Source organism: Alligator sinensis, unplaced genomic scaffold (genome assembly GCF_000455745.1).
Source record: "Alligator sinensis unplaced genomic scaffold, ASM45574v1 scaffold108_1, whole genome shotgun sequence".
NCBI classification, from domain to species: domain Eukaryota; kingdom Metazoa; phylum Chordata; order Crocodylia; family Alligatoridae; genus Alligator; species Alligator sinensis.
In genome coordinates, this window is record NW_005842110.1 from 162,853 (window position 1) to 174,928 (window position 12,076).

Sequence of the window (12,076 nt, forward strand, 5' to 3'; positions counted from 1 at the left end):
GATCTGAGACCTGATGTAGGCTATGGCACAGAGACTCACTCTGGAACGTGCTAATAAACTTGTGTCTGTACCTGCCAGGAACCCAAGTAGCAGGTGGTTGATACCTGGTAAGCTCATGTGAGTAAAGACTGCTTATTGCTTTCTGTGTGGCCTTCAAAATGTTTTTATCCTACTAAAATATGCTATACTTCGTGAGAGTCATTGCCTCTGTATGAGAAAGAATCATAGCCACTGAATTAAATTCATGCCCAGTGGGAATAATCACAATTCAGCAAAATGGGCAGGAAGGAAAAGCCAGAGTTCTAAGTGTGTACCCTAAAAGAGGCCATGAAAGTGTCAGAAGCAAAACCTTAGAACCAGGACAGCTATCCAGTGATGGCAGTCCAGGAGGCATGATGGGAATCCTCTACTCTCATGAGATTTAGGAAAACAAGAGGACATGAGAACATGTAGGCAGAGGCAGTATAGGACCTTGGATCCATGTTAATAAGTGAGGAGAACTGTGTTCCCACTCTGGTCAGTGACTAATTGTGGGTACATCTTCACTAGCTTCAAGCCACTCAAACCTGCTGCCAAAAAGTAAGCCCTTCCTACCCACTTACACTTTACCTGCTCTGAACTCAAAATGAGGCAGTGAGGGCCCTTCTAGGGTGGTCCAAGGACAGTAGAAGCAGATCTCACACAGAGTGAGAGATGTTCCCAGAATGTCCTCACCACCACATTTCTTCTGAAAAGCAGGGATGTCCTGAGGTTCATTTAATGTTTGTAAAATGCTTGGAGAGCCCCACATAGATGCACTGCATAGAAATGTAAAATATATTTTGACTTATTTGGTTGGCACCTTGGGCTGAGATTTTCAAAGCCGAGTCAAAAGGCCAACTTCCATTAAAATGAATGGGATTTAGAGGACTCCAGATCTTTTATGACAACTTTGTAACTTGCCTATCTACCCCTTTTTGCAAATCTCAGCCATAGTCTGGAAGCTCAGCCAAAGAACATAAGAGCATAAAAAGTGCCATGCTTGGTCAGCCCAAAGGTCCATCTGGCTCAGTATCCTGTCCCAAATAGTGGCAGAGGTGGATGCTATAGAGGGAGAGTTTTGAACTGGTTAGACATATTTCATTGTCACTTCCTGCAACTTCATTGCTGTCAAAGGTCACGTGACATCACTTCCTGATGTGATACCCTTCCTGTGAGGTCTTTGAATGTAGCCTGCTGGCCCACTGGGTGATAAAAAGTTCATGAACTGGCCCCACATTCAAAAAGGTTGGGCACCCCTGGTCTAAAGTGACTGAGAAGAGTCTTAAGAGAACTACAATTTTCTAAGCAAGGTGACCCCCTCTAGCAGCTTCATCAGATGATCAAAATTTACAATCATATGATCCATTGCTTACTTAACAAATCTGCCTAGATAGACTGGTGGTATTTTAGTCAAGCTAATTCACCTCCCTTGGGATCCAAGGGTATCACCATTTAAGTAAAGACTGACAAATTTTATCTATACTCCACTGTTAGCCCAATGTCCATCTTATGGCATTTCAACCCAAGACAGAGATGAGAGAGAAGGAAAATAAGCTCAGCATTTGAAACTGAGTTTTTATACAAAGGCTCCCAATATAAAATATAATTCATAAACAGAGCATTAGAAAGATTTTCCAGATTATCACAAGGGGTCTCACTGATGCTTCAGGTTGGTTTGTCTTGCTCAGCAAATCAAATTTGTGGTAACTGATGATACCCTGGCACTTTTCCAAGAATACAATACAGGAAATTTACAAATGAGAACATTTCTTCCTTCAATTCTTAAAATACTTTATTTCAAACAAAACAATGCAATACAATGAAGTGAAAGCAGTGATTTCAGTTACTCTTTAATACAATATTAGTTTGACTCCACAGATTCACTTTAAAAATCACACAACATGAGTTGCAGGAAAATTCTCATTTCTGATCCCTGCAAGAAAACCTTGGAAAGGGCTTCTCAAATCAGAGCGAAGAGTTCTTCAACTAACATATTATCCATCCACACCTCCAGCTTTCTGTGGCCCTGGAATGTTTATAGGGCAACCACCTTTATGAAATTCACATTAAAATCCAGGACAGGTCAGTAAAGCATGTACAAATGTAAACATTCTTAATATCTATGCATGCCTGAGCCAGTTAAAAGTGCATCTCTCTCTCCTTCTAAAAGGTGCAAATAGCCTACCCCCATCCCTCCATGTGTATAAAGGACACTGTTTGCCAAGGTATCCCAACTCTACCAAGCACCTCACCTTCTCTCAAGAAAAAAACCCCAACATTTTAAATTACTTAAAACAAAGCCGCAGATGGTGCTGCTAGAATTTTCTTTCTAGTTTGGACAACCTGGCTGTGTTAGAATGGACTGCACTGCTGAATCAAATCTGTCTTTCATAACATGCAAGAAAGACAAAAAATGTAAAGGTAATTTGTTCCCCATGTTGCAATGCACTGCAGATCCTTGTTGATTAGGGATTAAGGAAAAAGCAAAATATTGCCTTTATCAGGGCTTGAAAGGAACTGTAGATTTTACCATTCCCTTTCCCTATGTTAACTAGGCTCCAATAAAGATATCTAACTAGAAAATGTCAGCTAAATTAACATCAGCATCTGAGGCATTAAGTATGAGTGAAATTTTCAAGGGAAATCTTGTATACACTCAACAGAAAATTACATCTCTGAATCCCAGAGTTCCTAATGGAACAAGGGTACCACAACAAACACAAATTAGAATATCAGAGCCTAAAATCCTTTTTAAAGCCAACCAGCTGGAGTCCATTTTTTTTTTTTTAAAAGCAACTGAAGCAGGAAACCAAATGCACAGAAAGTCCAGAGTAAGCATTTACATAATAAAGGTAGAGAGAAAACATGATAAGAGACCATTAATATTAAGTATCCTGAGAAACAGACACCATCAGAATATGAAAAAGAGGAATGAGCAGACACTTGTCTAAATTATCTCCCTCCTCCCCAGTAAATGCAAGGGCTTTCTTTTTTTTTTTTTTTTTAAGTCTTCAAGCAGCTAAGAGAAGTTTTGGACATGGTTCAATATTCTTTAAGGCATTTCTTCAATATTCCAAGGCATTCCACCAAGTATCTCTGTATCCAAAAAACAATTACTCAGCCTTCAGCAATTGAAAGAGACAAAACAGATTGATAGAAATATCAGTTCCAAAGCTGCACTTGTACAGTGTTCTTCTCATGAGCTGCAACATTTCCCAGAAGCCCAAAAGAAGCTGATCTGCTCTGTGGGCACTTTAGAATCTGCATAGGGGTTTTGTTGACAAGGGAGCGGCAGAGAGGAATCCCTTGGAAGGAGCCTAGTTCTACTTTCAGGAAAGTTAGTGGGAGTTCTGCCATCAGCTGTGAGTGGCAGCATGACTGGGGCCCAACAGAAAAGAAGATTCAAGTTCAATCTATGCAAAATGGATGCCCAGGTAATATATGGCAAAAGGAACCATGAATTAAGGATGTTCATTAAATCTCATTTGACCTAAAACAGTTTGCAGCCTTTAATGTTATTTGTTTGCAGAAGACTATCCAAAACCTGAACTAGAATTCATTCTTTGGAAATGTAGAAAGGCAGCTGGTAAGTCCATACCTCCAAATTCTGAATAAATGTGGCATCTCCAAATGGTTTAATATTTTGACAGGTTTTAGAAGAAGCAGCAGCCTTGCTGAAGACCTGTACTCAAAAGTTTCAAAAACCAATACCAGTAGTTACCAGTTCCCTCCCCCCTCCCCTGTCTTTCATTTTGAATCCATTTACTTTATAATGAGAAGGCATGTTTAAATGTAATGTATGAAATAAGTAAAGTTTTACCAATATCATTCAAACACTTTGCTGGCAACAGAAGACAGATGAAATAAGCCCAGTTAATTGGTTGCTTTACTCTGCAAACTCCTCAACATTCCTTCACAGATGCATCTGTAAACCTCTCACAAAAGAGTTAAGTAGTTTAGAGCAACCTTGTGGTAAATGGAATTGAAGTCACTAAAGCTAGAATTCCCAGGGTTCAACCAAAGAGAAAATAATTTAGGCTGTAGTGGAACCTATTTAAAAATTAGGTGTTTGGAAAGGCAAAGGTTATTTATTGGGGAAATATTTGAGACCAAACTGTTTCCTTTCATAGATACGCATTCAAGTAAAGGGAAGGCAGATGTTTTTTTCTCCTTGGCCATTTCCACAAAATAAACAGAAGGAAATATGCATTGAACATTTAAATTCAAATGATTCCCTTAGACAGGGTTAGGGCTCCCACAGAACACAGAGGGAACTACCACACTCATGGCAAGAGTAATGTTTGGCCCTTCACATTCATTGCTGCATTTGCAATAGTATAAGGGTCTGGGTTTGTAACCTGAAATCAACAGAAAAGTTAATCTGACATTCACTTGGATCTTCCAAAGAAGGCAGCCTCATTTAAGACAGAACAATTTAGACTGAGGAGTTAACAAACAGCAGGTCTATACAAGGGGAAGTTTCTGAAACAGTTTTTCTATATACTTGCCCTCCAATTTTACTTTCACAATGTAAAAAAGCAGAAACTGTTATTTTACTGTGTATATGTGATTAAGAAGGTAATTTAACATACTACTGAATTATATGTTATCATCTTAAATGTTTGCTTTTGTTAATCACACTTCGTAGCAAAGTCAAATATGAAACTACAGAACATATAATGAAGTCTTAAAAATAATTAAGACAAATGAGCTCACAGCTAAAACAAGAAAAGGTAGAGAGAAACCCAGATAGATTACTGTGCCTGGAAGAAGGTGAGTTGTGCTGTGCTTTGGAAAAATGTAACAGTTTGCTTTCTAACATGGAATTAATTAGAACAAACAGCTGTCAGCCTGATGTAAATTGGGTGACATCTTTTAATTGTTCAGTAGAACTGGGTACAAAAACACTGTGCTGAGCTATCTATTTTGCCATATGATTCCCCTATCTCCACAGCAACTGGCTAACTTGAGAATTTCTAAATTGCATCATTTATAGAACAGCACAAATATAATTTAGATGAGTGCAGAAAGCTTTCACTTAAGGAATCTGAAATAACCTACTTGAATGAACAGAGTAGCATCCTTGACAGACGCAAGAAATCCAGCTGGGTACCAACTTTAAGTTTTTATCCCTGCTTGCTTATAGAAGTGATTTGATTCTGTAAAATAAGAGTTAATTTTAAAAGAAAATGTTTAAGAAATGTCATGAAGGGAGATATGTAAGTCTCCCAACATTAACCTCCTGGATTCACACAGATGACCAGGGATCCTGGTTTCCCGTTTCCCATGGAAAAAAACAGAAAACCACGGATTTCCCCCTTTTATCAGAGAAAACGCAGCTTTCTCTTTTTAGCAGTGAAACCTGCGGATTCCCTGCTTTTGCAAACAGCTCTGCAGGCTGGTTGAGCTCCAGCCTGCAAAAGCTGTTTGCAAACAGGGCAGGAAACCCCCAGCCCTGCCTGGAGGGGAAGGGGGAAGGGCAGGGCCTGAGGCTGTCAGACAGCCAGGGCTCTGCTCAGCTGAGCTGTATTCTTTGCTCCTGGAGTCTGAGGTAAGTGGGGTTTGCAGGGGGCTGGGGGCCCCTCTGGCAGGGATGGGGGGTTGCAGGTCATGGCTGGGGGGCACTGGTAGGGCTGGGGGTGGGGGCCAGGAGACAGCCCCACCCCCACCCGAGCAAGCAGAGCAGTTGGGGATCTGGCACCATGCTGCTTCTGCTGCAGCTGTCTGCTGTTGGGGGCAGGGAACTGCAGACCTGGGTCCCTGGCCCCATAGCCCTGGCAGCTGGGGGCCTCCTCCAACAGGGCCAGGGGGCAGGGGCTGTGAGTGGGGGCAAGAGGTACAAATAGGGTGGGTGGCTGTTGTGGGGGCAATGAGGGGCACCAGCAGGGTTGGGATGGCTGTGGGAGTGCATGAGGGGCACCAGCAGGGCTAGGGGGGCTGCAGGGGGCTTTTAATTTTAATAACGGATTTTGAGGTTTTTATCACAGAATTTGCGATTTTTTTTTTTATCAGAGAAAACCCGGATCCCTGCTAATGACTGTTGCTGGCTTCTCCTTGAAGACAAACCACAAAGCATCTAGGTGAACTTACAAAGGAACAATAAAATAATGCTCTGGACGTCAAAATAAATGTTTTTATAGGGAGATGAATAGAAGCAGAGTAGAACTTCTTATGGAATTGCAAGCTCTTTGCAATGGGCTTTCTTATAACCTAGCATCTCCACCCACTTCAAGCAATAGGTTTAATGGAATGAAAACACCCCTTTGTCTTAAGTGCATCAGCCTGATATAATTAATGGAAAACTGAACATCACAAACACAGTGGCTTTGCCCTTTACCTTTCTGGAATCTCTGTAAATATCAGACCTGTATTTTATCAGCGCCATCAAGCATTCAGTGTGTGGCTGCAGACCATGCTAACACAGTTTATGAAGTAAAAGAAAAAATGATCTGATACATACCACCTGGACTCTAGAGAGAAACATTTACACAGTCTATTAAGAGAGCTAGCAGCAAGGTAGAACTGAAGTTTTCAACTCTACACATTGATAATGATCATTACTAAATACATAGAGATACAGGCATAGTTATGGTTAGCTATTGCCTTCTCACTTTCATGACTCCCTAGAGCTAGTCTGAAAATATTTTAAAGGAAGAACAGGTTACAATTCCAATTCATACCTTACATGTCAATATTCTCTCTGTGCAATAAATTGTGCAATAAATATTTCAGAGTGGATGACTATGAAAATCAATCAAGACGTATGTAGGACAAATGAAATCCAAATCAGGCTGATGGCTGCTGATCAAGCCATGGAACCAAAATCAAATAAACATATATAGCATCACAGGTAAAGAGACTATCAGAATCTGAATTTAGTTCTGTTGGTCTGTGCCAAGATCTCGTTCCCCAGAGAAGAGCTGATGAAGGCAGTTTTACTTGTTTCCTGTAAACTTTGTATTTTGTCCATGAACCTTAATCCAAGGTTATCAGAATTGTGCGGGAGAAAAAACAACTCTTTAGGTTGGAATGTTACTGTCCACACAGTTATTAAATGACGGGGCTTATTCTTTAGGAATTGCCTGCATGTCCTCAAGCTCTCTCTTGCTCTCTTCATCCTAGGAAAAGCAGAGAAAGACATGGTAAAGACCACAACTGCCGGTTGGTTTAATCCCAAGCCATTTACAAAATAAAATAAGGTTCCTTTGTTTCCTTTTTTCTTTCAACCCTGTACTTTCTTCCCTGCCTCTCACATCCCTCCTCCTCCTGCCTCCTGTCACAGTCCTGTTAGGAGACAAGCCTGAATGTGAAAAATTATTTGGGTTTTCCAAACAATGAAAAAAGAGCTCCTTGTATATTTCCTTTGAACTTCTGAGCATGGAGGACTGAGAGCCAGGAACACTGATCTTCCAGCCGTGGCTCTCATCCCGGCACTTCACTGCTTTTCCTATCAAGTTTTCTTTTTCCAATTAACAAGTGAGCATCCTAGCTCTGTCTAGAGGCTCAGCCTGAGATGAGAAAGCTATTCATTTTTGTTCCCTGGAACTTGGAGATTTTCTGCTCAAAGAATGGAACGTGTGTGTTTGATACCCTGGTTTTCCTGGATTAGACAGTGCCAGAGTACTTGGTGCAGTACTGGACCATGTGCTGCAGGTGGCAGTGCAGTAGTCAGCAGACTGCTGGCAGAGACTCCTTGCATACCTGTGGCCTGAACCCAGCAGAACAATTTTGCTACAGCAACACAAGGTCTCATTAAGATTTTAAAATGCTGTGTGTGATAAGAACAGTGATCAGTGGTTCTCAGTTTTCTTTTTCCGTGGACCACTTGAAAATTGCTGAGGGTCTCAGTGATCCACTTAATAAACTTTTTTTGTTCTACAAATCAAAGCGCACAACTCATATTTTAATACAGTAATCTTACCTTACAAGTACAGATATTCTCAACTGTTCTGCAACCTTCCTGTGGACCACCTGAATGGACCTCGCAGACCAGTGGTGGTCTGCAGACCACAGTTTGAGAACCTCTGAAGTACACTATACCTATAATGCTGCTTTGCATCTGTGTTTATTCAACACCACAGAGCCTGAAGGGGGAAGATTAGGGTGACTCGTTTAGACTTCACTGGCATTTGTGATAATGGTGATGTAAATGATATCTGACAAAGTAAAAAGTTGGTGGGTTACCAATCTGTCTGCAACTGACAGCAACCCCATGGCAGCCCCTTCCTCGCACCTCAGCTGATTTCCTTATTAAGCAAAACTATTATAAAATTTCCAGCTGGGAACACTAACACTAACATGGTGTCTCTGGGAGAAAATGCTCCCCGGACCCTTGGGAGCCACTAAGTAAAAGTGACACAGTTCTTGTGCTTCACCACTGCCCAGTGAGACAGTTTTCCCATCGCTGTTCAGTGGTGGGCAGCAGTTACACTGTCAAGAATCATGTTACTTTTATTTAGAAGCTGGTCAGGCCTTGCAGGGTCTGCAGCTTTGGACTAGGGACCACAGGACTCCCAGATTTCCTAGCTATCTGACTGTCTGAGCTGCCCAGGCTGTCTTAGGAGCCTGGAAAGCTGCCCCAGGATCCATAGGGCTTGTGGCAAGGCAGCAGTGTGTCACAGTATGCATGGGGCTAAGCAGGCCCCATGCACTGAAGTTTGTGGATATGCTCCAGAGCTAAAAGTTTGCCAACAAGACTGCTCTGGGATAGTTCTTCCCAATTTCGATACTCACACTGGCATAGGCAGGTCCAAGGCTCCTGGCTCCCTAGCAGAGAGCCTAGAATAGCTTCCTAATTCCCTGTTAAGGGCCCAGGAACCAGACCCTGATGGGTGTCAGGGCTCCCCAATCTCTTGGTGTGACTGCACAAAGTCCCCAGTTTAGGGCAGTCTGTGTAATGAAGCTGCTGCTGCAGAACTACAGATTGTGGAAGCCTGAGCTCTACAGCACCCTGCCAAGCACCTAGTCTCCTGCCAGCTCAAGACTATTAGAAACCTTCATGTGGGACGTCAGAAGTTTAAACCAGAGATGGTTTCTCAGAATTGTGTTTTACCAGGAAGCTTCCAACTGTTTTACTGTTGATACAGCAAGAGAAACAATCCAGGGTTTAAGTTTTGGATTCCAAATTGAATTTGCAGCACTTTGACAAATAGGCTTGACTGCTTTTGGATTAGTATTTTTAAAAGCTGGTAAACTGGTGATCTTGATATTTAAAGCAATAATGTATCAGTAAGGAACTCCAGAAAGCCATTCTTACAGTCACTCTTGGGTTGACACAATTAAAAGATGAGAAGGAGAAACAATCCCAAAGTTTCAAAAGCCTGTATCTTACTAAACCATCTGATCAATGTAAAAGCTACAGAAATCTTCTTGTGTCTGAAATACTGAACACATCCTACATTTCAGATACTATTAGGAGCCATGGGCACTTTCATAAGATTACTAAACTCTTTCAGTGTATATTTTACCATTCAATATTTTTTATTACGCTGTTTGACTTCTTGGTGCATTGCAATAGCATATGCAGAGAAAAGGCAAAAGTCCCTGCTAAGAACTAGATCTCAGTGCTTAATCCAGAAACACTTCACCAAACTAAGTCTTTTTTAATAGAAAAGGAAATATCTTGATGGTCTCAGACCATTTACTAGTAGATAAACGTCACGTATTGGAGAGGTGACTGGCAAACTTCTCTGAACTAGCTGGAGAAAATTCAAAGAATAAAGGAGCTTGGAGACCTCAAACAGAAATGCAGAATTTGAATAGTTCACTTACAGGCTACTGCATATAGCAATTACAGCCTAGATTGAAGATACTAGAAAAGAACTGCTGAAAGAGCTCTGACTAATGTTACCACATTACTAACTTAACAGCACAGAATGCTTATTCAATATCAGCCATTTGATTTCAAAGACAAATGCACATGAATACATCTACATTTGGATCCAAAATGTTATTTTAAAAGATATTTTTGGTAAATGGTTATAATTAAGCAGCAGTAAAGTAAAGAGCTGAGATTACTACCTCCTTTGTGATGACTGGCAGCTCGGAAGCCAGGTTCAGCCAGTGAGTCGCTGCAGAGTTATTCCCCAGCTCTCTATAGCACTGTAAAGCAAATTGGCAATAGTAAGAAATGTCAAGAAAATAGACTGCAGAAAATAACATGTGGTCAAGGAAGCAGTCTTGCTACTGATGAAGAGAAGGGCTTCTCCCACCTTTCCAATATCTACAAAGAGATATCCCTGAAGTGCCTTTCATTGGCAAAGCATTATAAACAATGTCTTGTACCAGGATAGCAAATAATTTAATTGTGCCACGAGGAAGTTTTAGGACCCTTCTCCATGTTTTCCTAGTATAGATGGAAGTTCCCTGGATTTATTCTCATTTCCATTTACATTCTTATTATTCCTTAAGTGACATAGAGGATCAGTTGGCAGTAGGCATCCCATTCTTCAAGAGTAGCCGTATCATTTTGTGAAGTGCTTTGTCTCCAGGAAATGAGTCGTGAACCCAATTCCAAGGTCTAAAAAGTTTAATATTTAGAAGACAGTCGGGTCTGACAATGGATGTACAAAGAAAAATAAAAGAAATCCTATTGATATAGACAGATCCAACTATGTTCTCTTATAACAGAAGCTGAACTCCTTTGACCTGAGTAGGACAACTATTCCTACCATCAAGTGCAAAAGAAGCCATGCTCAGCAATTTGAGTATTATACAGCAAGCTAGAGCTGAATTCCATGCTGAGCTCTGGTACTGCAGTAGCCTAGCACTGTAATCAAAACATTCTGGAGCAGCTTCAGGTAAACTAAAAACTGGATTTACTTATCTAAAATAAAGAGAAAAATATATCACATGCTGCAGGTTTCTCCATTAAACTCTTTTATTTTTATGCAGAGCCATAATTTTTATTTTTCACATATTGGAGAGTTACACCTGTAACTTCTCATTGTCTTATAAACTGTCAGGGGGAAAAAAGATAAGATTTTGAAACTAGGAAAATGTATGTTTCCTTCTTTGGTTTTCAGAAAACCATGGTAGGTAGCTTGGGACTGTGGGACAAGCAAGTTCACCACTAAAAGCAATCAGCAGTGAAACAGGCAATGCTCACTTTTATTGTCACTAGGTTCAAGGGCAGACACTCAACTGCAATGAATGGGGCTACTCTCACCTCTCAGAGCTAATGTTTCTGGCTCCATTTTTAAAGTTTCCTCTCTATTCTTAACCATATTAAAGCAGAGATTGAAAATGCATAATTAGCTGAAAGCAAAACACAAGATTCTCCAGTTACAGAACTGTGCAAAACTGACAGCCACAATTAATTAAAAACACTCCCCTATTACTTTAATGGTCTACTTTTAGAAGTGGAAGACTTTGGAACTGCATAGGAGCAGGCTGGATTATCCTCCATGTACTGACAAAAAGAACATTTGCGACAGTACATACAAGGAGGTTTTAGAGACTGAAAGTAATGCTCATTTATGGAGATAGTTTCATCGTTTCATAGTAGCTAGGGTCAGGAGGGACCTGAACAGATCATCTAGCCCGATCCCCTGCCACAGGCAGGAATGAATGCTGGGTTCACAAGACCCCAGACAGGTGATTGTCCAACCTCCTCTTGAATTTGCCCAAGGTAGGGGCGAGGACCACTTCCCTGGGAAGTAGGTTCCAGATTTTGGCCACCCTAACTGTAAAATATTGCCTTCTGATCTCCAACCTAAACCTATTCTCCATCAGCTTATGACCATTGTTCCTCATCACCCCAGGTGGTGCTGGGGAGAAAAGAGCTCTGCCTATTTGCTGTTGATCCCCCTTGATGAGCTTGTAGGCAGCCACCAGGTCCCCCCTCAGCCTCCTCTTGCTGAGGCTGAACAGATTCAGGTCCTTCAGCCTCTCCTTGCAGGGCCTGTCCTGATGCCCTCTCACCAAGCGGGTGGCCCTCCTCTGAACCCTCTCCAGGCTGGCGACATCCCTTTTGAAGTGCGGTGCCCAGTACCGGACGCAGTACTCCAACTGCGGCCTGATCAAAGTTGCATAGAGGGGGAGTATCACCTCTCTG

At 41.4% G+C, this 12,076-nt stretch overlaps 1 protein-coding gene across 1 annotated transcript in view; it reads right to left on the bottom strand.

The window, feature by feature from the left end:
* Nucleotides 1–1,797: 1,797 nt before the first annotated feature.
* RMDN3 (regulator of microtubule dynamics 3) overlaps nt 1,798–12,076 on the bottom strand; it is a 71,123-nt gene continuing 60,844 nt past the window's right edge. The window contains 2 exon segments of the mRNA XM_006024616.3: nt 1,798–7,139; nt 10,042–10,122. Coding sequence (XP_006024678.2) covers nt 7,086–7,139; nt 10,042–10,122 — 135 coding nt within the window. The 3' untranslated portion in view covers nt 1,798–7,085.